The 26,125-nt window shown below is 53.0% G+C and overlaps 1 protein-coding gene across 2 annotated transcripts in view; it reads left to right on the top strand.

Annotated features, from left to right (window-relative positions):
* Positions 1 to 26,125, top strand: part of CCDC88C (coiled-coil domain containing 88C) — a 148,302-nt gene that overhangs the window by 78,409 nt on the left and 43,768 nt on the right. For both annotated transcript variants that reach the window (XM_030930084.1, XM_030930083.1), the window contains exons 7-14: positions 506 to 646; positions 1,052 to 1,236; positions 1,955 to 2,036; positions 2,362 to 2,520; positions 14,507 to 14,653; positions 15,629 to 15,773; positions 19,214 to 19,398; positions 25,067 to 25,204. In XM_030930084.1, the coding sequence (XP_030785944.1) occupies positions 506 to 646; positions 1,052 to 1,236; positions 1,955 to 2,036; positions 2,362 to 2,520; positions 14,507 to 14,653; positions 15,629 to 15,773; positions 19,214 to 19,398; positions 25,067 to 25,204 (1,182 nt within the window). The remainder of the gene's footprint in view (positions 1 to 505; positions 647 to 1,051; positions 1,237 to 1,954; positions 2,037 to 2,361; positions 2,521 to 14,506; positions 14,654 to 15,628; positions 15,774 to 19,213; positions 19,399 to 25,066; positions 25,205 to 26,125) is intronic.

Below are 26,125 nucleotides of genomic sequence, written 5' to 3'. Positions count from 1 at the left end.
GCCCGTGGGAATGAGATGCACCCTTCCCTGAAAACTGTTTGAGTATGAATAGTTCCAGAAAACAACCCAAGATTGCTTTGTACACAACATTCTGATAAAAGATTAGTATTTTTGTTCTATTCGCATAGATTTTAAGAAGTAACATACAGTCCCTTTCCTCACCCTCTCACCCTGAAGCTTTCCTTGCGTTCTACATTGATGTAGTTCCAGTGAAGATATCTTATCCCAGGACCTTATAGGGAAATAATTGTAAGGCGTACTTTCTGGTCCTCTTTGAAAATCAGTGTCCTCTTTGACCCAGTTCTGAAAGCAGAAGTGGTTTGTATGAACAGGGCTCTGCTGAAGGGTCTGGCCGCACTTGCATAGGGCACCCTTTTGCTGGCCGCAGTAAAGTTGTCACTGAGGGATTAGTAAGGTTGATTGGAAGGAGATGCTGTTTGCAGTGTGAAGGAAGTGGGTGCCCGTCTCTGCCGCCCCTGCAGTGCCCTGCCATGTGTGCCCACAGGTGACTCACAACCAAGAGAACGTGTTTGACCTGCAGTGGCTGGAGCTGCCCGACGTGGCTCCGGAGGAGCTGGAGGCCCTCTCGAGGAGCATGGTGCTCCACCTGCGGAGGCTCATCGACCAGCGGGACGAGTGCACCGAGGTACGTCCGCAGGGCGGCGGCCCGGGCAGCCTGGGAAAGGGCTCAGGCCCCTTCATCTCCTCTCCCTTCATCTTCAGCCTAGACGCCTCAGTCCTGCTGCTGAGGTTCTGGTGGGGGTGGGACGTGCGTGCTTTCCCTGGTTACGACCCTGCAGTGCATGGTCACCTCGGGCCTGTGAGAGGATACAGGGGATCAGGGCGCTTCTCCTCGTACATTCCCTTTTGTTTCACTAAATATTTCACCTCTTTTCAAAAGCTACGCCAGCCTTCTCCCACCTTCCTCCTGGTTTCTTCGTCTCCGCTGAAATATCTGTCTTTTGGTGGTTTCTTCACCCTGTTCAAGCTCAGGTGTGGTGCTGGTTAACCCCGTTTGTTCTCCTCCATCCGCCTCCCTGCCCGGCTGCAGCTGATCGTGGACCTCACTCAGGAGCGTGACTACCTGCAGGCGCAGCATCCACCCAGCCCCGTCAAGTCCTCCAGTGCTGACTCCACTCCCAGCCCCACCAGCAGCCTCTCCAGTGAAGACAAGCAGCACCTGGCCGTGGAGCTGGCCGACACCAAGGCCAGGCTGCGGCGCGTCAGGCAGGAGCTGTGAGTCCCCGGCTGCTTCTCCTACCTTTGTGTGTGTTGTTACAGTCATGTTTCTGGTGTGGCATCCACTCACATGTGTGGTGCTGCCAATGGCACAGCTCTGACGTGCGCCCTGGAGTCAGCTGGGGTCTGCCTTGAGCTTACTCTGACCTGGGACCAGCTGCCTCGCCTTCCGAGGCCCGCACAGGGATGGGGGCGGGGGTTCTTCCCAGTCTTCAGGGTTTCTTCAGTCCAGACAGTGCAAGTTGTCCACAGAGGCAGCCTCCAGTCCATGCTCAGCTCCAGCTTGGGGCTGGGACGACCACACCTGGTGTGTTTTCTTGGCTGGAGGGAGGAGGTGCCCCTCCTTCCGTCCAGTCTGGTGAGCCTGTTCTCCCAGGTTTCCTGCAGCTGGTGGATGTCACCTGGCTGGTCACCTGTAGAGCCTGGCTGTAGGGTGGTACAGCTGCCGCTGGGGTCTCCTTACCTGCCCACACACTTGGAGGGAGACCTGAGTGGCGGATGGACATAGTTTAAGGGCCGATGTTGCAAACTTACAAAAAGAAAAGAATTTTGAGTTGGTAACATTTTTGCAGGCCCTATAAGCAGATGGCCTCCCCACCGCCCAAATCCCGGGTGCTTTCCTTTTCCCACTGGTCTTAGGAAGTGGCAGCCTGCTCCCGGGACTGCTTGTTAAGGATGCTGCCTCCCACACTCTTTGTCCTTACTGCCTCTACAGGGAGGATAAGACAGAGCAGCTTGTGGACACCAGACATGAGGTGGACCAGCTGGTGCTGGAACTGCAGAAAGTTAAGCAGGAGGTGAGTTGGGGGCCTGAGCCTGTGTGTCCTGGGGGTGGCGGGGCTGGAGTGTCCAATAACGGGGCCTGGAGGGTCAGGAGCACAACAGCAGCACTTTTAAGCCACCCAAGAGCCACTTGTCCTGAGCACAGCTATGGGGATGACCCTGTTTCTTAGTGACAGCAGGTGGAGATCCCGTGTGGTGGCGTGCACATGGAGGCTCCTGGCCACCGGAGCTGGCTTGTCCTGGGCCATCATGGAGACACCATGCAGGAGGGAATTGGCCTTTCTGCCCTCCCTAGAGGATGCCCTAAGCTAGGTTCTCCTGCCTTTGTCCACTTTCCAGAACATCCAGCTAGCAGCAGATGCCCGGTCTGCTCGTGCCTATCGAGACGAGCTGGATTCCCTGCGGGAGAAGGCAAACCGCGTGGAGAGGCTGGAGTTGGAGCTGACCCGCTGCAAGGAGAAACTGCACGACGTGGACTTCTACAAGGCCCGCATGGAGGTAGGTGACCTTGCTGCGAGGCCCCTGGACGGGGCTGCTGGAAATTCCTCAGAAGCAGATTCAGACTGACCTGTCCTTGGGGGCTTGGGGAAGCGGAGCCACAGCTGTCTCAGCAGATGCTTCCCTGGCACCTCAGCCTGCCTGGGCTTCCCAGGGCCCCCGTCTTGCTCCTCTTCATCTCCCCATCAGTAGGGGAGGGGAAGGAGTGTCATTGATTGATGTAAGGCAGTGATTGCCTTCAGGGTTTCTTCTGCCCCCACCTCATGGCATTATGATCACCTTCTATCCGTGTGCATCTTTTAAAAGACTTCTTGCAATTTCTGTGGCTAATTTGTTAGGACTATTTCCTCATCTGTGGGAATAACAGGCAACTGGGCGCAGCAGCTCATGCCTATAATCCCAGCACTTTGGGAGACCAAGGTGGGAGGATCGCTTGAGGCCAGGAGTTTGAGATCAGCCTGGGAAACATAGCAAGACTCTGTCTCTACAAAAAATAAAAAAATTTAGCCAGGCATAGTGGCACGTGCCTGTAGTCCCAGCTACTCAGGAGGCTGAGGCAGGAGGATTGCTTGAACCTGGGATGTCAAGGCTGCAGTGAGCTATGATTGCACTGCTACACTCCAGCCTAGGTGGCAGAGAGGAACCCTGTCCCTAAAAATAGGAATACTGTTATGGCTCTATGAGGTTTCAAAGATGTAACTGGTGTTGGGCAAGCCCCATAGTCATCAGCCAGTGGAGGCTACTCGAACCATCTTTATTTTAAATCTTTTCAAGGCTCTGGGAAGAATGCAGCTGAAAGGGTTAAGGCTACATGGAGACCCAGACCCAAGTGAGGTCTCTGATGCTTTGACCACTCACCCTGACAACCTCACGTCAGTAGCAGCTTCCGGGACCCTCTTTTCTGAGGATTTAGGAATTTTTGCCATTGCCTATTCCAAGGGGGGGCTGGAAGTGGTTAGAAAACATGAGCTGAGTGAAATCAGAATCCTGGCACACACTGAGTGGACTTGTTCAAGGCTAAGAAATAAGCCCGATGTCTCTCCTACCAGCCAGAAGGCTTCTTAGGCCACCGAAGGCAGAGCGCCATATTGCCCTTTCCCTGCCATGGAGCTGTTGGGCTTGCTGGGGAAGGCTGTCGGCCCAGGATGTCCATGTGCTCTGTGCTGCAACCGGGCCCTGGAGGCACTGGGGCTGGGCGAGGTGGGTTGGCGAGGCTATGGCGAGGGCCTGTCTGTTCCTCAGACCCACTCAGGGAGTGTCCCCTGAGGAATGTGAGCCACATGCTAAAGCTCCTTGCCCCCTGCTGAGAAAGCATCCTAGAGGCTGTGCAAAGCCCGTCCAGGCCTGGGCAAGGGGTGGAGAGGGTAGACCGTTTCTCAGCTTTGTCTTGGAGATGGGCCACTGGCTCTGTGGGTTATGAGAGGCACGAATCCGCAGCACAGATGGGCTCCGGGACATGGGCAGCTTCTGACGGCTGCATCACTTGCTGGAAATGCCCTGGGTGGAAGGACTGGGGACTGTCATGCACAAACCACCACTTCAGCAGCTCCTTCTGCACATGGGGGACCTCGTGCAGCCTCAGAGTGAGGTCATGGATGGAACGTGACTCCCACATCTCACCCCGTACCCTGATTTGCGGAGGAGGGTGGGTTTGGGGATCCCGTCTCTGTGTTCGTTCCTGGCCTTGTGTGAGCATCCTCGCTCAGTCACGCAGACGCGTCTGCCCAGCACCTGCCTGCATGGTAACTGAGCCCTGTACCAGGAGCAGAGGATCTAGAAACACACAAGCTGTGCCCTCTGCATCAGGGAGTTCTTGGTGTTTTAGAGAGGTTTCCACAGTCTCCAATGTCATGCCTCTGTGAAATGACAGAAGTATTTTTCACATTAATGACTTTCATAGTGGAAAATTACCATGAGATTTATAATGCCTGTATTCATTTTATTAATCACAAGAGAAAGAGCAATAGTGTCCATCTGCATGAGACATTTACTCAGGGATAGGTAGTGACACACACGTAGGCTTGCAGACACTGAGCCATCAACGCAGGTGATGAACTGGGTATGGTCGATTGAGTCCAGGCCACTGTTGAGAGGAGTGAGTTGTAGGTGTCAGGACTCAGATAAGTAGTGGAGGACACCTGTTCTTGGATTGGAATAGTTACAACAGCCTAGCAAACCATCTTCAGTCCTCATAGGATGCTTAGAACAATTTAGGATTCCCTCCCTTGTCCCTCTTCTAGACTTGAAACCTTTCTGTTTGTGAGTGACTTTGCCTTCTTCATGCAGTGACATTAATTGAGCAGCATGGAGATAGTCAGGGAAGAGACAGCTGGACCCACAGGGCTTAGCCTCTGGGGAGGGGAGCAGGCGGGCAGCACATGGTTAGGACGCAGCACCGTCAGTGCTGTGCTGGGGGTCACGGAGGAGGGCGCCTCATCCAAACATGGGCTGCGGCCAGGGAAGGCCTTTGCTGGGAGGGTGCTGTTGAAAGTGAGGCCTGAAATAGCTAGGAGTTAACCAAGCAGGGAGAGCCAGGCAGAGGGAGGAGCAAAGGCCTGGAAGCCCGAGAAAGCAGCATGCAGGAGAGACACCTGAGGTCAGGGCCACAAGGTCCTGGTGTGTCCAGGTGGACGGTGAGAGGTGAGGCTGGAGGGGCTCTCAGGGCCCAGCCGTGGAAGGTGTGCAGCGTGCAGCATGCCCATCAAGCATTTTCACGAGGCAGGTGGTGTGGGGTATTTCAGAACATTTAAGCACTTAGGCTGCGTGGCCCCAAGTCTGCCCGATGCACGAGCCCTGCTTTCTACCACTTCTTCCCCGAGTCCCACCGGACGAGGAAGCCTGGCCCAGGAGTTTGGTTTGTGTCTTCATGGGGCGAGTTCTCAGCATGTAGAGCAGTTCTGGGTCCTGGGAGGTGTTGGAGAGATGCTTGCTGAGTGAATCGTATCTGGGGCTGGCTTTGGGCAGTGCTGCATTTGCAGAGCTGGTGGCTGCTGTACTGCATGGGAGCCCCCACCTTCTCAGATACCTGCAGAGGCCGAGTATGGGAGCACAGGCCTCTCGGGGCGGGCCTCCCACCTGAGCACTCAGGTGTGTGTCAGACTTAACTTGGAATGCAGCTCAGAGGCCTGGAGCTGAGCTACTTTGAGATGGGAGCCAGGTACCATCTGAGCCCTGCTGGGGTTGAGGTGAGCCCTTGCCCCCCGTGGCAGATGCCTGGGCCAGTCACTCCCTCCAGTGCTGAGTGAGCTTCATGTCAAGGCCCGGCGCTGCCTTAATGCACAGGTGACTTTGATGGGCCCGTGTTGCCTTTAAGAAATAAGTGTGTGCCCAGCTTTACATGAAAATCCAGGTTTTTCAGGGTGTAGCGATGCACACACACTTCCAGGGGATTTGCCCTGAGAGTCCTTAGGAACAGTTCCTATGCAGTTCAAAGCAGACAGCACCATGAAGAAATGCATCTGTGGCCCAGGCATGGTGGCCCAATGGCCCATGCCTATAATCTCAACACTTTGGGAGGACAAGGCAGGCAGATCTCTTGAGCCCACGAGTTCGAGACCAGCCTGGGCAACATGGTGAAACCCCATCTCTACAAGAAAATGCCAGAAATATCAGCCGGCTCTGGTGGCAGGCAGCTGTGGTCCCAACTCTTGGGAGTCTGAGGTAGGAGGATTGCTTGAGCCCTGGAGGAGGCTGAGGTTGTGGTGAGCCGAGATCTGCACTCCAGCCTGGGCGACAGAATGAGACCCTCTCTCAAAAACAAGAAATGCATCTGTGAATTGAGGTTGACCCGCAGGTGGTAAAACCTTAGATTAGAAAAGACCCAAGTACGAGGTATGTTTATCCAGAAAATAAAAATGAAGTGGTTGGAGAGATGGATAGATGGATGGATATGTGATAAAGCACAGCTAGCAAAACTTGTAATTGTAGAGTCTAGGTGGTGTGTGTGTGGGTGTGTGTGATACAATTATTTTGACCTTTCAGGAAATTTCATATTTTTTTGTAATAAAATGTTAGTGTTAGAAGAGATATTCCAAGTAAAAGGTCAGTGGGACAACAGGCACTTTGCCTAAGCTCACACCTGGTCAACCACATCCATTGTGAAACAGTTAAAAATATTGATCAGTTTAAAGCTATGCAGCAGCTTCCCATAAGTCTCAGCTCTTCATTTCTCAGTTTCTCAAGATGTGGTCTGTGTCTGTCTGTATCAGGATCAGCTGAGGGTTTGTGTTTAAAATGCAGATTCCTGGGCCCCACCCTAGACCCTAGGGAGTAAGGGCAGGCCCTAGAAATCTGCATTTTACAGGCCCTCTCCCAGGCCATCTTGTCCGCCTTAAAAACATAGCCTTACTTTTAAAAAATTAACATGTACGTTATAGGAAACTGAAAAAGACAAGCAAAGAACAAAGTCCTCCAGAATCACAAGCAGTTTACAGTTTGCCGTGTCCTTCCGTGTCCTGTGTGTGCACACAGCCGCATTTTACATGTTTGAGAGCGTGCAGTATATGTCATGCTTTTTCACACATCATGAATATTTACCAATTTGAAATCCCAAAGCTGTATGAGTATTTTGATAACCAAGAATACACTACACCAACTCAATCTGTTAGGAAAAAACGTAATCCTGCCTTTCTTTGGACATAAATGTCACAGACGACAAAAATGGCAACAGGCTTCTAGATAAAAGTATTGGCAGAGTTAATGTTAAAATACTATATTCCTTTAAGGCTCAGTTTAAAATAAGACATAAAGCAACAGAGTATACTAAGTATATGTTTGGAAGAGAATTCATTAGCAGATCTATACCATTAAAATATTAGCAAGAAGGTATGTTTCCATTGAATTACTTAATGTATTCCTATAGTACAGCCAAAAGAGATGCACATACGTCAGTGGCTGTCATCCAAATGGAAATATGAACACATCTGTGTGTCTCTGTCCCTTTATACTTCCTGGATTCCTCCCAAGCTGGAGGAATACGGTTGAAGATGAACAGAGTGCTTTTTTCCCCCTGAGGCTCTTCACTCCTGGATTCCCTCCGGAAAGGCAGGGTTTGCAGAGCCAAGGGTCAGTCTGTGGGCAGAGTGAGGCCAGAGGCTTTTTGTGTGGACCTTGAGCCCCAGCAGGCAGGACTCTGTCTTACTTGACTGTGTATACAGACAGCCTGGCACACACAAGGCACTTGGTAATCACGCCATCCTTTGCTCTGCAGTTAAAAGGCTTGTAGTCGGGAGAGGAGGGAACAGGAGGAATCATGAGTTTTTCGATTCCTTGGGACTGGAGACAGGGCTGTTAGGTGAGATAGGCAGGAGAGCAGAGAGGTTATTGGATTTGTGCCAGCTCGAATTGGTGCAGCACTTGTAGGTACAGTGGGAGAGACTGGTGGCCAGGTCCGCCCAGACAGGCTGCCCCGTCTAACCCGGCAAGCACATCGGTGTGCCTCACCAAAGGGAGAGCGCGTCCTGCCATGTGGGAAGACAAGATAAAGGACCCAGGCTTTGGGGCAAGGGCAGATTAATTTTGGTTACAAAAACATGGAACACAAATGTACATGGTTTGTTTTCAAAAGTCTGGCAGCTATTTTTGCTCCTAGCCTAGCTTACATAAGAAGTGAAACAGCTAAATGAACAGCAGAGTAGGTGTCCCTCGGTCCAGGAGGAAGCGTGCGGGCAGGCGTGGGGTGTCCCTGACTTCCCTTTGTAAATAGTAGTTCTTCTGCTCAGTGCTGTCCATAGCATGGGGGTTGCCCTCAGGGCTGCGTGGGAGGAGGACGCAGTATTTTTAAAATTGCGTCCCATATTTTAAAATTGGCTGCAATTTTTCCCATATTTTAAAACTGGCTGCAAGTTTCTACTGCAGCCAAAGGGCAGATGCATAGATGCTGTGTGCATCCTGAGCGGAGTGGATGTAATGTCTCTCTGCTTCTGTGTGATTTACGGCTCTCTAGGCAGCACGGGCTCCCAAATAGCCCGAGGGGCAGAGACATAGCTGGGCAGAGTCTACACCCAGGGACAGAGACCTAGCTGGGCAGAGTCTACACCCAGGGGCAGAGACCTAGCTGGGCAGAGTCTGCACCAGGGGCAGAGACCTAGCTGGGTGCAGTCTACATCCAGGAGACTACCTGGGCACAGTCCATACCCAGGGGCAGAAACCTACCTGGGCACAGTCTATTCCCAGGGGCAGAGACCTACCTGGGCATAGTCTATACCCAGGGGCAGAGACCTAGCTGGGCATAGTCTCTATCCAGCTCGCCAGGTGTTAAGCAAGTCTTGTCCCCATCTGTCAAAGTGGGGGGTGCTCTGGGGCATATCTGAGACCTTGGCATCCTGTGATATAGGAGCATGTTTGCAATGGGCTTATCCTGGGGTGCACCTCTCCATGGAGAGCCTCCCTGACAGGGAGCTCCCCCAGAGGAGGTGAGGACCCTGGAATAGATCTCTGCAGTGAGGGGTCAGCCAGAGGGACAGAAAGGGTTGTTGGCCAGCACCAACCAGTGAGGAGCTGGGCTAATGATCATTCCCAGAATGTGTGTGTGTCTCTCTTTCCTCTCTCTTGCACGTGCACACACACGTGTGCACATCCTCCCCCCGCCCCCCCTGCCATGGCGATCAGGAATAGGGTGGGGCAGGAGCTCTCCTGTGGCCTGGTCTGCCTTGCCCATAAGGCCTGGAGATAGGGCCCCAGCTCCCCTGCCCTCCTCCAGCCTCCTCTGGCCCCACACAGCATCTTCTGCAGCTCTCAGAGGTCTCAGTCATCTTTGGGAGGAAAAGGTGCTTGGGACATGTTTGTTGATTTGAGTCCAGTGTCTTAATGCCCCTGAGGCTCTCCCATCTTTTACTTAAAACAGACCTTTCCACTTTCCTCCACTCTCTCCAGCTGCCTCTCCCTGGGCTCAAAGGCGGACCTGTGTGAAAGCAGTGTCAGCTGTGGGCCCATTTCCCCCAGTCTCTGGGGCCACCTGCCGTGCCTGCACCCCCCCCCCCCGCCCCGACTTACCAAAGCCACTCTTGCCAGTGAAGAGTGCTCCTGACATGGACGTATCCGGCAAGCACTCCTCGGCCCCAGCCCCTCCTACCACTTCCTCCCTGAGCTTCCACTCTCCCCACTCCTGGACTCACCCTCCCCTCGCAGGCCCACCCCTCAGCATCAGGGCCCTCATTCACCCCTCGCCCTCTGCTCCTCTGGGCTTTCTCCAGGGATGGCTCACCTGCCCCGCCCACTTCTCTTAGCCCATACACATAGACCCTTCCTTGAGTGCCAGATCTTAATCCTTGGCTGAGGCTCTGTCTTGTGCTCCAGGCCTCAGTATACCCGGGTTGTCCAGAGACGTCTCAAGGCCAGTGTGTTCAGAGTCATTGTCTTTCCCTCCACACCTGCCTGTCCTGTCTCTGGTCTGGAGTCACATCCACTCGGGTGCTCAAGCCGGAGCACAGGGCCACCTTGGTTCTTTGTCTTCCTCCCCACCCTCCGCGTCCCAGGCCCAGGTGCCCCTCCTGTTTATAAGCCTGTTTCTCACCTCCCAGCATCTCCCTGTCCAGAGGCGGGTGTTGAAGAGGGCGCCTCAGCCTCACTGGCATCCTCATGTTACTCCAGAGTCTGCCCGTGGAGTGCCCTCCCTAACAGTCTGGACTGGCCAGTCTGCCTCCGTCTGTCCTGCTGCAGAGGCCTTTGCAGCCGCTCTCCATGGCTGCTGGGTAAATCCACACTGTACTCTCGTCTGCCGCTCACCCCCTTCAGCTCCCCCAGGACTCCTGGTGCTTTTGCACAAGTGCTTCCTCGGCCCAGCCCCGCTCTCTCCTCCCAGCTCTCTCCTCAGACTCCAGGGCCAGGTCAGGGATGGGGCGCTGATCTGTGCAGGCTGTGTCTCCCAGCCTCCTGCTCCAGGCACCTTGAAACCCCTCCTGACTGCAGGCAACGCTTATCACGTGGCACTTTCCTGTCTGTTTCCCAGCCAGAGTGGGAGCTCTTTGAAGACAGGGTCTGTGCCTTATTGACCCCTGGTCCTCTGTGCCCCATGCGCCTTCTGGCTCAGGGGTCAGCAGATGGCAGTCCCTGGGCAAACCCGGCCCCATGAGTTTTTATGAACACAGTTGTGTTGGAGCACAGCTAATGCCCATTTGCTGTCTCTTTTTGTGCTCCCTCTGTGGAGCTGAGTAATTGTGACAGAGACTTAAAACCTGCAGAGCTGAAAACATTGCCTGACTGGGCCTGCACGGTCTCAGGGGCTGGCCCAAATGAGGTGCACAATCGGGTCTTTCAGTGAGTGGTAACTAGACTGTGTATCTGTGGAGCTTTCCCTGCCTGCTAGGAATGGTGTCAGGCCCTAACTGCGTCCGTGCACTGAAGCCTTATGGTGGCTCTGCAGGTTTAGCAGCTACTGTCAGTTCCCACCCTCTTTTCAGATGAGGAAACGGATGATGGATTAATTAATAACATGGCAGTTGCTAAGCAGGGGGACCTGGGATGGGAATGACTGTCTGCCTCCAAGACCTTGATGCTTGCCTGTGAATGAACGTGAGCTTCAGCCTTCACAGGAAGGAGAAAATAAAGGGGGTGTGGGGTACTCTCAGGAGGGGTGAGGGGCTGCCACTGTCTCCGAGGCCGTGGAGGCCTGAGGAAGGGCCCCAGCCTCCAGCAGCTCACATTAGAGCTGACACATCATGTCATAATCAGGGAATGTCAAGATTCAGGGTACTTACTAAGGACACCTTGAACACTGGGAGGTCTTCTGTTCCCACCTGGAACTTTGTGTCTCCCTCATTCCTTAATAACTGCTGAGGAGTTGTGATGAGGTTCAGCACACTAAGACGTTGAACAGGACAGACCTGACGTTTGGTTTAAGGTTTAAGTCCCCCATGCTCCTCAAAGTGGGCGAAGTTTGAAAACAGGCAGGTCTTCAGTGAAGCTGAAGGGATGTCCACGAAGCTGGATGAGCAGGTAGAGTTCAGAGCGGGGGTGATGTTTCCTGGGTGGGTAGGAGGCCTGCCCGCCCTGAGTCAGCTGACCTAGACCCTCCCCACTGAGGATGCCCTGGGCCGGCCTCCTGCTGCTATGGCCCCCTTAGGGAACTGTACGGCATCGTGGTCGCTACCGAGCTCCCTGGTGGGGGACTGCTCGTTTCTTTGATTCTGTACCTGCTCTGGTGCTGTGTGCTCCTCAGGGGTCGGGAGGCACCCTAGAAGCCAGTTTTTGCTGTTAACATGCTAGGTGCTACACAGCGAGTGCCAGGGGTGCTGTTGGTGTGAGTTGGTGGTGATGGCAGCTGGTGAGTTTGTAGGTCTCAGGCACTGCGCATGGAGTATTTTACATGCATCATCCGAGCTCCGCATCACCCTGGCTTCAGGCCCATCCTGTAAAGGAGGAATCCGGGTTGACAGTGTATGTAGCAGCCCTGGGAATCGGGGCCCGTTAGCTCCCATGCCTAATCACTGCCCCAAGTCGCAGTGGCGGATTAGAAGTGAGCTCTCGAGCGTCCTGGACCAGCCCTCAGGCCTGGCCTGTGACTTCATGAGTGTGGTCCCCTCAGCTGTTTGCTGGGCTGGGCCGGGCCTTTAGCCCCCCAGATCACTGGTGGTCAGGGCTGTGGTGGGGCGTTCTGGCCTTGGACAGCTACCCAGAGGTGTGGAATCGGGCTTCCTGCTCCTCCTCACCAGGTCCCTGGGGGAGCTCTGGGCTTGCTTCGGGAGCTTGGCCGCAGCTTCTTCTGAATCTGGCTTCTCATTTCAGAGGTGGTGGTGGGGTGTGCAGGGCACTCGAGATGTTTTTGTTACCTTATATATAGTGGGAGTTGAAATGGCCAGAAAACCATGGCATGTTTGAGTAGCAGTTAAAAATCTTCTGTTCCATGCCATCTCCCCCTCCTGGCCATCCCCATTCATTCCAGGAAGTCTCCTGAGTTCTTTAATCTCCACCTCACATGCCGCCTTTGATCCTCCTCGTGGCATGATTTGGCCAACTAGTGTTATTGAACACTTATGTGAGGCTCACAAGAGCAAAAGCACAACAGTCCTGCCCGGGGTTCCTGATCTAGGGGAGGAACAGGCCGGCCTGCTGTGGCCTCAGAGCAGACCAGGGGAACACTAGGAGCCCAGAAGCCTGACTTGGGTGGGACACAGTGAATTCTCAAGCACTTCTCCGAGGGGACAACTCAGGCTGGGTCTTGAAGGCTAAATAGGAGTTGGTTGTGAGGGTGAAGCAGCGGGAGCCTGTGCGGTGGTTGCTTAGGGCCTGAGGGTAGTGATGCTGGGGAGTGCTGGTGGTGGACCCTGCTGGAACACTGGTCGGAAGAGTGGGGACAATAGCCAGAGAGAAAAGACCCAGCCTTCTTTCTGCTTTGAAGTCTGTCATTGTGCTCTGGCTCGTGTCATTAGTACAACAGGGGCCTTTCACCCACACAAGCCCCCGAGGGTGGGCTTCAGGGAGCCGAGGGCAGTGAGGAGAGCACAGGGTCTGCAGCTTGTCAGGCCCCAGCTTTGTACCTCACTAGGTTTGTGGCTTTGAGCTCATTATTTTTTCTGAGTTGGTCTTTCATCTGCAGGAAGGGACTGTCCCTGCCTCTCTCTGAGGGCCACTGTGAGTAAGGCGGTGCATGGATTGCCTGGGGCAGGGCCAGCCACATAGTAGATGTGGTCTCTGCTGGGGACTGGCCGAGAGGGCACACAGGTGAATCCAGAGACTTAATGGCCAAGCCCCTCACCCCCTGCCAGGCTTTGATCAAAGCTGTGTCCGCTGGCTGGAAAGTGTGTGGCTTCCCCTCCACCAGGAATCTTGGATTCTGGCCCACATAGGAAGATGAGCACATGGTGGATAAGCAGGAACTCCCAGCCTGGTTCCCAGTATGATTCGTGAGTGGGACAAAGCTTAGACAGCTCTGCCCACCGAAAGAAGCATACAGGTTGCTGGCGTGTGCCGTTTGTAACCTGCGAAGGCATTTGGGGAAAGCTCAGTTCCCCACCAGATACCGAGCAGTGCTTGGAAGGGCCCAGGAGAAGAGAAACCAAGAAAGCCCTTAGCCTAGGAACAGTGGAGATGTGGGCCCCGGACCGACTTCTTCCCTTGTGCACTTCACTGCCTATGACAAAAGTAGATCCGGTGGACCCCTCAACTGTGTATATTTGTGGAGTTCACATTTGTGTGGTTTGCTGTGCTGAGACTTAACTGTCTTAAAGACCCCCATTTCCAGGAAACTGCCAATAACTTCTCTTTTCTAAGAGTGTTTGTAAGATACTCAGATTCGGAGCAGTGTATTGAATGAAAGCTTATCTGAATAGCTGCTTTTTTCCAGGCCCCACATCTGTAGAATGAATGTTGAATCAAGAGGTCTACTAGACTCAGACCTGGAACCCAGGATTGACTCTTGACCCCACTCCTTCCTTGTTAAGGAAACGGGCTCAGAGACCCCTTGTCCATCCAAATGAGATTAAGAATGTCAAAACCTTGGCACTATTCCCAGCCTATCTTGATTCATAGATTTTTTTCCTTATAGCAGAGAAAGTCCATTGTCCTTGCCCGATTCAAAAGGGTGAAGATGGGCCGGGCGCAGTGGCTCACGCCTGTAATCCCAGCACTTTGGCAGGCCAAGGCAGGCGGATCACCTGAGGTCAGGAGTTCTAGACCAGCCGGGACAACATGGTGAAACCTCGTCTCTACTGAAGATACAAAAATTAGCCGGGTGTGGTAGCGGGCACCTGTAATCGCAGCTACTTGGGAGGCTGAGGCAGGAGAATTGCTGAACCCAAGAGGTGGAGGTTGCAGTGAGCTGAGATCGCGCCACTGCATCCCAGCCTGGGCGACAGAGTGAGATTCTGTCTTGGAAAAAAAAAGTGAAGATGATAAAAACAAAAAGTGGAGAAAAAACTTCCTGCCTCGGACTTCCCTCTAGATTGTTTGCTTGGGTCCAGATGCCTGAAAGAGCTTTGGTTTTAGAATTCTGTCCTAATGACCCAGGTGCCTTTATCTGATGGTTCTCATGTATGTTTTTGCTAACCAGGAGCTGAGAGAAGATAATATCATTTTAATTGAAACCAAGGCCATGCTGGAGGAACAGCTGACTGCTGCTAGGGCCCGGGGCGATAAAGTCCATGAACTGGAAAAGGAGAACCTGCAGCTGAAATCAAAGCTTCACGACCTGGAATTGGTACTGCAGGCTGTGTTGTTACTGCACTGAAAACAGATTGGGGTGGGGCACAGTGGCTCATGCCTGTAATCCCAGCACTTTGGGAGGCTAAGGTGGGAGGATCCCTTGAGCCCAGGAGTTCTAGCCCTGGCAACCTAGTGAGGCCCCATCTCTACAAAAATTTAAAAATTGGGCATGGTGGTGTGAGCCTGTAGTCGCATCTACTTGGGGAGACTGAGGTGGGAGGGTTGCTTGAGGCTGGGAGGTTGAGGTTGCAGTGAGCCATGATCACACCACTGCATTCCAGCCTGGGTGACAGAGCAAGACTCTGTCTCAGAAAAAAAAAAGAAAAGAAAACAGATTGGGGCAGGTTCAGGTTTATGCCATGCCCTTCTCTGATAGTTCAGCTACTGGGTTTGTTGCTGCTACCGCCACTGCTGCTCCCACCGCTAACACCAATGACTTGGTGACTGCGGGGAGTAGCTGGCTAAAATCATCAGGCTTGAGTGGGTGCCACTTAACACCCACAACAGAGAGCACTTGACTTCTGTATTGCTTTTCTGTAGGAATGAGTGTGTGTGTGTGTCTTTTGCAAGAAAGGTCTTTGCTGTTGTTGATGGTGTGAGGTGAGCTGTGATCTGTTAGCCTCTTAATAGCTTTAGAGGCCTGTTAGGGCTTCGCTAGAGCCACGAAGCTGCCCATCACTGCACACTTGCTTTAAAGCCCTGTGCAATGCGTCACTTTGTTCAGACAGCATTCAGTTAGGGACCTCGGGTCTCTCTTCATAACCTAGGTAGCCAGGTCAGGGTACCTTTGAGTGGCTTTACCTCTCATAACAGGGCCCTGTGTTGGGACGTTTCTGTGCAGCTCTGTTTATTTGGAAGTGAGCCAGTACATCTTCATCCACAGCACATGATGGTAGCTGTACAGGGGCTGAGGCTTGTCCAGAGGGCTTCCCAGCTGTGCAGCCTCACTTCTTGCCTCTTCTTACCCCAGGACCGGGACACAGATAAGAAACGAATTGAGGAGCTGCTGGAAGAAAACATGGTCCTTGAGATTGCACAGAAGCAGAGCATGAACGAATCTGCCCACCTTGGCTGGGAGCTGGAGCAGCTGTCCAAGAACGCAGACTTGTCAGACGGTAGGTAGTGCCTGGTGCCAAGGAGCCAGCCTGGCCGTGACCACCACTGCCTCCAGGGAGCTGAGCCCTGGGCTCTGGAGCTGCCATGTTAGCCCATCCATTAATCCCAGGCAAACACGATTTCCTTCAAGCGCCACTTGGAACTGTTTCATTATAGTTCTCCCCGGGGAAGACACGAGGGGTCTGGCAGCCTTGATGTCAGGACGCAAAACACAAATTAAGTGTTGCTAGGTTTCCCAATTCCCATATGGACATTCCCAAGAGCTTTCAGATTATAGTGCACTGACACCCAGAGGCTCTCTTAGGCCATCTGTGGATGGCTGAAAGCCCTGGATGGCGGGAGTCATCACCAGTGGGCACGAATCCCTGCTATAAATGTACCCTGGGCGTTATTTTCTCCATTCATTTGCATAATTGGGCAAGATGGAGGCAGCCTGTTTTCTCTCTCCTGGGTGTGGGGATTGCTGAGTGGCTGTTGCCCCCGAGACCCAGTTTCTCAGCGCCTCTGCCGGGCCTCTCCCTTTCCCTCTTCCCTCCTGGACTTGCTCTACTGCCCACTGCCCTGCGCCCCCGAGAGGAGGTGTCGGTCATGGGAAGTGTGGGCGGGGCCGCACTCAGCCCCGCTGGCAGGAAGCCTCAGCCCCGGCAAACAATGAGCCAGTTCCTGCGTTTGAAAATAGCACACGCTCACCGTTCCGGCGCACGTGATAGTGCAAGTTCATAGTTACTTAGATTTTCCAGGGTGTGATGGGGCTTTTGGCTTGTTTAGGGGGTGGCTTTAAAAATTTTTGATAGACATCTAAGCATTCTGGAAAAGTTATTGGAAACAGGTGAATATTTTTTGTATTTGGGGGTTTCTATCAGTTCCGAACCTAAAATCAGTTTCACTGTGAATCAGTGTGAGACGTTCGCTATCTGGGCTTTGGTATCTGTGCGTAGCGCTGGGGCCTGAGGGCTGCACGAGGGGGATCCCCCCCAAAAAAAATCCCTCGCTTCTGGAAGTCCAAGTTGAGGGTGCCCCCTAGTGGAGCATAGAGGTGGTGCAAGCAGCTTAGGATGGTCTCCCATCAACGAAGTATTTGTTAAGAGACCATGGTGGCTGGTAGGGTGAGAAGGCCTCACCGATTTACACTATTTTGTATAATGTGTGAGCTCCTTCAGGTTAATACCATGATTTATTCTTAGTCTTGTCAACTCCTAGTGCCTAGCTAGGAGCTGACATCGTGCAAGCAAAGCCTGAGTGTGTGGGGTGGTGGCTTTGAGAGCCAGAAACACCTGGCATAAAGCCTTAGTTCCTCCACTAGTTTGCTAGGTGACCTAGGGCAAGTACTTAACCTTTTAAAACTTTAGTTTCCTTACCTGCAAAATGGGGGTAATGAACCTGCCTCACAGGATGGCTGTGACGATGAGTGAGAAGACAGCGGAGCATGAACCCCGACTCTGGCCCTTGGTGTGTTCCATAGAGGGCAGCTCTTCTTGTCTGTCTTACTAAGACATACCCAGTTACTCTGGTTGCTGGGGGTGCTGATGAGATTTGCACTAGTAAGGAAACACTGGGCCGGGCACAGTGGCTCACGCCTGTAATCCCAGCACCTTGGGAGATTAAGGCAGGCAGATCACTTGAGGTCAGGAGTTCGAGACCAGCCTGGCCAACATGGAGAAACCCCGCCTCTACTAAAACTACAAAAATTAGCCAGGCATGGTGGTGCGTGCCTGTAATCCCAGATACTCAGAAGACTGAGGCAGGAGAATCGCTTGAACCTGAGAGGTGGAGGTTGCAGTGAGCCAAGATCACACCACTGCACTCTAGCCTGGGCAAGAGAATGAGACTCTGTCTCAAAAAAAAAAAAAGAGAAACACTGGCGTTTTAGTAGTAAACCATTGTGTCATTTTAATAGTCTTCAAGGCACTGACTTTAATGGAAGAGGAAATGAAGCATCAACTCCATTGTTTAACTCATAGAACCTTAAAAATTATTCTCTGTGGTCAGTTTGGGAAGGTGAAAAGGGATGGTGGTTATGGTTGCAGAAAAGTATGCTTGTACCTAATGCCACAGATCTAAACACTTTAAAATGGCTGAAGTGGTACTTTTTAAATGTATTTTTCTATAATTTTAAAAATGGGTTCCCCCTGCCATGAATTCTGCAGAGGCACTGTCCGGATGACCACAGGTTTTGAAATAATGGAGTGTTGTTTGAGGCTTGGTGTCGAAGTTAGGTTAGTTTCATTTACAGCTTAGTTGGGCCAGAGTCCTCCAAGTGTCTTTGTATGTGGAGTGTGTGTGTGTGTTTATGTGTGTGTCAGCGCTGGGCTGGGGCCAGGGACACACCGTCCCCTCTACTGCTCGCCTGTTGTTGCTTTGGGTCTTTGGGGCGTTCTGGCCTGTTGGGTGGTCTGTGTCATTATCCTTGGTAAAAGATGGAAACTCAGAGGGAAACGAGACGCTGTTCAGTCTTTATGATCACCGGGGGAATCTGAACACACACATTTCCAGATTTATGTGTTTGCCGTGCAAGTCATCACCCCCCCGTACCCACAGCCCCCGGGGTGAAGAGGTGGGGGGAGGAATAGCTGTATTAGCAACAGTGTGGAAAGGACGTGGCACTCAGTTGGGTAAATGAGGGGTGGAAGAACCTGGGTCCCTTCTTAAGAGGGCTTTTGCATACCTTTTTTTCCCCTTCCCGAAACAGCCCCATGACTTACCTCAAATTGTGCACCTGCTTGTGGCAGGAAGGACCAGGAACTCCCATTCCTGACTCGAGACTGTTCCCTTCTCCATTTGCATCTGAGCTGTTTAAAAGCAGAGTAGATAGTCTGCCTTTTACTATTTTTAGCTTGTTTTTCGTCTCACTTAGAATTTTGAAAGCAATTTGCATACACTATCACAGTTTTCTTCAACATAATTCATAATTGTGAAGTCACAGAAAGAAATCTCTGCATAGCATGTCATCCAGGCTGACAAGTGCCCAGCACATGTTCCAGTGGAGCTTTCTACCACCCGTGGCCGACGGGAGTGGTCAGTTACGTGTTCCTGCCTGCTGAGCAGCCAAAGTATCCACTATGCTCTTGGGGGCATGGAATACATTGCCTATGTTCCATCTCTGTTAGCCTCTAAAATCCTTGATTGGACAGTTAGGTAGCAGCCTGATAGCCAGATGTTTCCCGTAAGTGACACAGCCCTTGCATTGGCTCCTGGACTGTAACCTGCCACCTTTCTGAGCCCTGGATTGCTGCCCTGACAGACCCCAGCAAAGCCTAAAGAGGAACCCTCAGGCACTGGGAGTGGAGGGGCAGGAGGGAGGGTCCCCGGCTGACCTGTGGGAGCTCCTCCCCGGCCCCTTAGAGCCTGGACTCGGGCTGATGACCATCTCAGAGCTTGGGGCAGAGAGTGGAAGTGGAGGCCCACAGAACGCTGGGCTCTGACTGGACTTTGTCTTCAGCCTCCAGGAAGTCGTTTGTGTTTGAGCTGAACGAATGTGCGTCCAGCCGCATCCTGAAGCTGGAGAAGGAGAACCAGAGCCTCCAGAGCACCATCCAGGGGCTGCGGGACGCGTCCCTGGTGCTGGAGGAGAGCGGCCTCAAGTGCGGGGAGCTGGAGAAGGAAAACCACCAGCTCAGCAAGAAGGTACCTCAGCCTCCTTAGGTCAGCGGGGAGGCACAGAGCCCTCGGGCACCCTCCCACCCTCCCCAGTGCTTGTCTGGAGCACACAGACAAGGAGGCAGCCGGGTAGAGCATGCAGGTGTCAGGGAGTGGGCAGAATCCAAGCGCAGTCACCACTGATTATAATGGGAACGGGAGTGAGGACTGGGGAGAGCCAGAGAGAGTGGGGCCCTGTCCCTGCTCCGCTACCATTAGAGGATGACCTGGACATGTGACTTTCTTGTGCCTCGTTGTCTTCATCTGTGAAATGGGGCTGATGGGGTGCCTGCCTGTAAAAAGAAAACTCCCTTGTTCTCTTCTATGCCACTGCTCCCAGTATCTCACTGCCTCTACCAGGGGCGTGGGGTTTTCCCCGCATCAAGCAATTCTCAAGTTCTCGGGGGACAGCAGCTGGGTATCCTACAATTTGACTCAATTCTGACACTACAGACCCCGCAGCCTAAGGGCTCAGTCCCACCAGCCTGCCTCCCACTTCAGGTGCCAATCCAAGTCTGGATTGTCACCTGTGCTTCTGACCGGCTGGCTGTAGATCAGAGGTTCCCACCGTCCCCTTTGAGGGCTCCACTATTGCCTAGATGGCTTAGTAGTCCTTGTTTATTACGAAGTATACAGTGCACAGGCGGAACAGATACACAGGGCGGTGGGTGCGGGGAGTGGTGCGACCCTACCCTGCCCTCTGCGGGTGCCCCTCCAGCACCTCCACATGTTCACCAGCCTGGACACTTTTTGACTTAGTCCTTTTGGGTTTTTATGGAGGTTTCATTATATAGGCATGGTTGAGTACATCATTTGCCATTTGATTAGTTCAACCTCCAGGCCCTCTCTCCTCCCTGGAGGTAGGGGAGACCTGAAAGTTTCAACTCTAATAACATGGTTGGTTCCCTTGGCAACCAGCCCCTATCCTGAGGCTCTCCAGGAGCCCCCAGTCCTCATTTATCTTAGCATACAAGAAAGACACCTATCCCTTTGGAGATTCCAAGGATTTTCAAAACTTGTGCCAGGAAATTTAGCAACAACCAAACACACCTTTCTTTCTTTCTTTCTTCCTTTTTTTTTTTTTGGGCGGGGGCTGAGTTTTGTTCTTGTTGCCCAGGCTGGAGTGCAATGGCATGATCTCGGCTCACTGCAACTCCGCTTGCCAGGTTCAGGCGATTCTCCTGCCTCAGCCTCCCGAGTAGCTGGGATTACAGGCACCCACCACCACACCCAGCTAATTTTGTATTTTTAGTAGAGACGAGGTTTTGCCATGTTGCCTAGGCTGGTCTCAAACTCCTGATCTCAGATGACCCACCTGCCTCGGCCTCCCAAAGTGCTGGGATTACAGGTGTGAGCCACTGTGCCTGGCCCCAAACACACATTTCTTATGCTGGGTGTTGTGGGGATTAGAGGAGATAGTGTGTGTGATGGATTCGGCACATAGCAAACGCTCAATAAAAAGAGAGCAGTGGCCGGGCGCGGTGGCTCAAGCCTGTAATCCCAGCACTTTGGGAGGCTGAGACGGGCGGATCACGAGGTCAGGAGATCGAGACCATCCTGGCTAACACGGTGAAACCCCGTCTCTACTAAAAACTACAAAAAACTAGCCGGGCGACGTGGCGGCGCCTGTAGTCCCAGCTACCCGGGAGGCTGAGACAGGAGAATGGCGTGAACCCGGGAGGCGGAGCTTGCAGTGAGCTGAGATCCGGCCACAGCACTCCAGCCTGGGTGACAGAGCAAGACTCCGTCTCAAAAAAAAAAAAAAAAAAAAAAAAAGAGAGCAGTGCACTGTTATAAACCTTGCAATAGGGACCTAGGGAGAAGAAGCAGTAAGGTACCAAATACCGAATGTTGAGTTGTTGACTACAGTGATAATGAACATCCTTGGGGCTGCAAAGCCTAGGTATGAATATGTGAGGCCACTGATGGAACACCTTAGGGTCTTGCTAGTGGTAAAACAAGCAGGTCAGTGCTTTCTCCCTCCTCTGGGTTTATGGGATGGGGAAGAAGAGATAGCCGAACTGTGTTCTCTTTTAATGACAGCTGTTAGGTGTTCCTGGGATCACAGTAGAAGCCAGACATCTGGGCGAACAGATGAGGGTTTGCAAGCCAGTCTTGTTCTACAGTTAAGAGGATCCCTGTCACATGGCAGATTCCACCTCAGGTGCGGGAAGGGGCCATTGAGAGACTAGGGATTGCTGACAGGTCTTGCTCATTCCAGGTGAGAGAACCTCTCATCCACCTGCCTCACACTGTGGAGGTGTAGTGTGGGCTCTGAACGCACCAGCTGTCAGATTCCAGCCGAGGGAGGAGGCCAGAGTGTTCTTGCAGGCTGACTGCCATGCAGGACAGGCACATTCGGGTGTCTCCCAACCCACTGTGAGTCCTGGCAGTATCATCTACTGAGGCGTCACTGTGGCAGGAGACCTGGGTCCCCTGGCTCTGCAGGTTCTCTCTGTGTGTGTGTGTGTGTGTGTGTGTGTGTGTGTGTGTGTATATTTTATTTTATTTTTTTTTTTAAGGAGTCTCGCTCTGTTGCCCAGGCTGGAGTGCAGTGGTGCAGTCTCAGCTTCCTTGCTATCTCCACCTCCTGGGTTCAAGCGATTCTTCTGTCTCGGCCTCCCGAGTAGCTGGGATTACAGGCAGGTGCCACCATGCCCAACTAATTTTTGTGTTTTTAGTGGAGATGGAGTTTTGCCATGTAGGCCAGGCTGGTCTCCTGACCTCAGGTGATCTAGCTGCCTCGGCCTCCCAGTGTGAGCCACCACGCCCAGCCACTCTGCAGGTTCATGGTCTCTGAGGCTGGGAACAGGTCCCCCACTACTGGGAACTGGTCCCTTGAGTTCCCTCATGGGACCTCTCCTACGTGGCTGCTCACTCTTGTCCCTTTGAAGCTTTGTGTGCCTTGCAGCATTTTAGCTGCCAGGTGGTTTTTCCTCTCTTTATAGGACAACAGAAAACATCCTCGTCTCATGCCACGTCTTCCGGTGCAGGGCAGCATGGGGAAAGTGACTCGGTTTTTTGAGACAGGGTCTCGCTCTGTCATCTAGGCAGGAGTGCGATGGTGTGACCATGGCCCACTGCAGCGTCAACCTCCAGAGCTCAAGTAATCCTCCCACATCAGCCTCCCGGGTGGCTGGGACCACAGGCACATACCACCATGCCCAGCTAATTTTTTTTTGAAACTGGGGTCTCTTTATGTTGCCCAGGCTGGTCTCAAACTCCTAGGCTCAAGCAGTCCTTCCGCATCAGCCTCCCGAAGTGCTAGGATCACAGGTGTGAGCCACCATGGCTGGCTCGGCGTTTTGGTTTCTTAGATTCATGTGGGCCTAGCACGGGAAATGTCTTCATACATGGCAGCCCAACCTTGGCCATGATAAAAAGAATTGGCCTTTAGGAAGATGAGAACCTCCAGCTCTGCAGGTCCTCACGACGCTGCCCTGCAAAGCCTGCAGTATTATCTCACTGGCCTAGTGACATTTTGTGTCCCCTCCTGGCAGGTCACCAAGGTGGTGCTCAGGCATCTCTCCGCCCTGTCCTGTCTGCTGTGGCCCCTCCTCTGTACAAACAGGACCTGGTGGGAGCTCCGCCCACCCATCACGACTCCTTATACTGGTATCTCAGGCCCTACCCACTTCCTCCGTGGCCCGATGCCAGCCTTTCCTGCCATGGGCCTAGGGAGGCCCTGTCTTGGCACACACTCCCTGGTCGCGGGGGCACCGGAAGGGAGGGGCCGCCATTTGCAGGCAGGGCTGTCCTGTGTCTGAAGCCTGGAGCTCTTTCCTCTCTCTTGTCCTCGACCTGCCCTGAGCCTGGCTGGAATCTGGCCCAACCCTGCAGGGTGTTTCTCCCTTCACCCTCTGTCCATGTCTCACTCACTGTTTTATTGGCCCCAGTGCCCAGCCCAAAGCCTGACACGTAAGGGGAGCCCTCCAGCGTTTGACAGGTGAAACCTTCAGCAGCAGCAGGAGGTGGGCTGTGCTTCAGGCCTGGCAACCCTCAGCCAGCTCAGCTCATCCTGAATTTCCCTCTCTAACCTCAGCCATCCAGCTGGCATTTCCCAATCAGTAAGCAAGCCCATTGGCCCTGCTGAGTCCCACAGGGGGCCCTAGCGCCTACCTGGCTCTCCACCTCACCCCGAGTGTAGCCCAGGCTGCACGCTTGCTGTGGTCTGGGACCGCTGGAAACCATAGTTCCCTGAAGTTAAAACATCTTTCCTTCTAACTCAGGGCACCTCCATGGGTCCTAGAGAAGCCCCCTCCTTCCTCTGTGTCTGTAGCTTTGTATCGAAGTCATAAGAGTTCATTCTTTGACTCAAGAAGGAAAAAGAATCCTTATTTTTAGAGGAAGAGGGGCAGCCCTTTGGGGACATGTCACGAGAGGCAGAAGCAGCTCATGTAAAGACGTGCAGCCTGGGGGCTGAGGGGCAGGGTCCTGGCACCCACAATTCCTGAGAAAACACGACACCATCGCCCAAGCCAGGGGCTGCAGGGAGGACAGAAAACCCTCTGGATGCCAGAAGGCCTGCAGCCAGCCCGTGTCTCAGCCTAGCAAGTTTGTCAGGGGCTTGGGCATTCTTCGGGGATGGACCCGGAATATAGGACAAAGAACCACAGAATGAGAAAGATGAGGGGTCCAGCAGAGGTAGGTAGGACCCAGGAAATCACACCTTTAGACCAGAAGCAACAGCAATCAGAAATGCAAGGGTTGGCCAGGCGTGGTGGCTCACACCTGTAACCCCAGTACTTTGGGAGGCCGAGGAGGGCAGATCACCTGAAGTCAGGAGTTTGAGGCCAGCCTGGCCAACACGGTGAAACCCCGTCTCTACTAAAAATATAAAAATTAGCCAGGCGTGGTGGCGGGCTCTTGTAGTCCTAGTTACTCAGGAGGCTGAGGCAGGAAAATTGCTTGAATCTGGGAGGCAGAGGTTGCAGTGAGCCGAGATCATGCCATTGTACTCCAGCCTGGGCAAAACTGTCTCAAAAAAAAAAAAAAGCAAGGGTTGAGTCAGAATCTGCATTTCAGTAAGTTATCTGCGTGCTCATGTGCAACGAGGAGCATGAGGACCTCTGTTTAGGTAGTTCGTGTTAAGGAGGGCTGGGCACAGGTGAGTTCTGGCATAAGAGCTTGATGTCAAGGAGATCACTGGGTGGCTGTCCAGGCCAGACAAAATGACAAAATGTGGCCTGGCCTGTGATGGAGATGGTGGAAGTGTGGAAGAGGTAGGAAGGACAGGGCTTGGTGACAAATTTACATGGAGGTGAAAGAGGAAGAGATATAACAGAGGGCCACTTGAGCAGCCAGGTGACGTCACCAGCCAAGGCAGGGAGTCTCTGGGAGGACAGGGAGATGGGTGTATGTGAAGTCCCCGAGGGCATCCAGTGGTGGTGGTCCCAGGCAGTGGAGCACATGGCAGCAAGGATAGGGCGGAGGGATACTGGGGAGATGGGGATGGGTTGCTGCCTGGTGACCTTACTGTCTTAAGAGTGACAGCTGTGGTGTGGGGAGGTTGCTACAGAATGATGCCAGGAGGTCTTCCCTTGAGAAAACACCCATTAGTGCATTTTGTGGGAGTGAGAGGTTTCCATTTTGTTTTAATCATGGTTCACTTCATAGGATTGACGTCTACACTGGGCTGGGTCTTTTGGTTCTGCAGATTGAAAAGTTACAGACCCAGCTGGAGAGAGAAAAGCAGAGCAACCAAGATCTGGAGACCCTCAGTGAGGAGCTGATCAGAGAGAAGGAGCAACTGCAGAGTGACATGGAGACCCTGAAGGCTGACAAAGCCAGGCAGGTAGGTGTCTCTCCCAGAATCCCTGCCTGCAAGACAGAGAGCCAGGATTACCGCCATTCCTGGTACTGTATTGTGGATGCATGGATTATCTGTTACCTAACTTAGCCTCAGCTTAAATCAGCAATTCTCAGTTTCCCAACTGGCAGTGGGAAAAGGTGGGGTGAATTTTGCTTCCCAAGGGACATTTGGCAATGTCTCAAGACATTTTTGATTGTCGTGATCCGGGGGAGGAGAGGGGGTGGTGCTCCTGGCATAGCGTGGGTAGAGGCCGAGGATGCTGCTGCTGCACATTCTTGAGCGTGCAGGGCAAGGAGCACTCCATCTGCAAATGTTTGTGGTGCCCCAGCTGAGAATCCTGGCAAACCCGTGTGGTTTTATTTGCCTCACACTACAAGCAGCCCCAGGGCAGGCAGTCCAGGGCTGATGTAGTGGCTCAGGGATGCCATCAGGAACAAGGCCTCTTGCCTACAACTCTGCCAGCCTTAACAGTGGCTGCTGCACATCCCTAAGGTACAAGCAGAGAAAGGTGGAGGGCTTAGCGGCACAGGGAAACCCTCCCAAGGACGCTCCATAGACATCATGTTGGCCGGAACTGACGTGTGACTACCTCTGCCCGCAAAGAATGCCAGGGTACCAGGTATTTTAGTTTTTTGTTTTGTTTTGTTTAATTTAATAGTGATGGGATCTTGTTGTGTTGTCCAGGCTGTTCTCAAACTCCTGGGCTCAAGTGATCCTCCCGTCTTAGCTTGAGCCACCAACCCCGGCCCCAAGTATTTTAGCTTTTTGGCATCTGTAGTAGAGGAATAAAAAGCCCAGAGAAGATGGTTGGAATGGCACATGGTAAACAGACGGACAGGGCCCTGCCCAGATGTTGCTCACAGCCAGGAAGGCACACTTCCAGGTGACAGGCAAGATGATCTC

Source organism: Rhinopithecus roxellana, chromosome 5 (assembly GCF_007565055.1).
Source record: "Rhinopithecus roxellana isolate Shanxi Qingling chromosome 5, ASM756505v1, whole genome shotgun sequence".
Lineage (NCBI taxonomy): Eukaryota > Metazoa > Chordata > Mammalia > Primates > Cercopithecidae > Rhinopithecus > Rhinopithecus roxellana.
The sequence above is the reverse complement of the archived record's forward strand: the minus strand, read 5'-3'. Positions and strand labels throughout refer to the sequence as shown.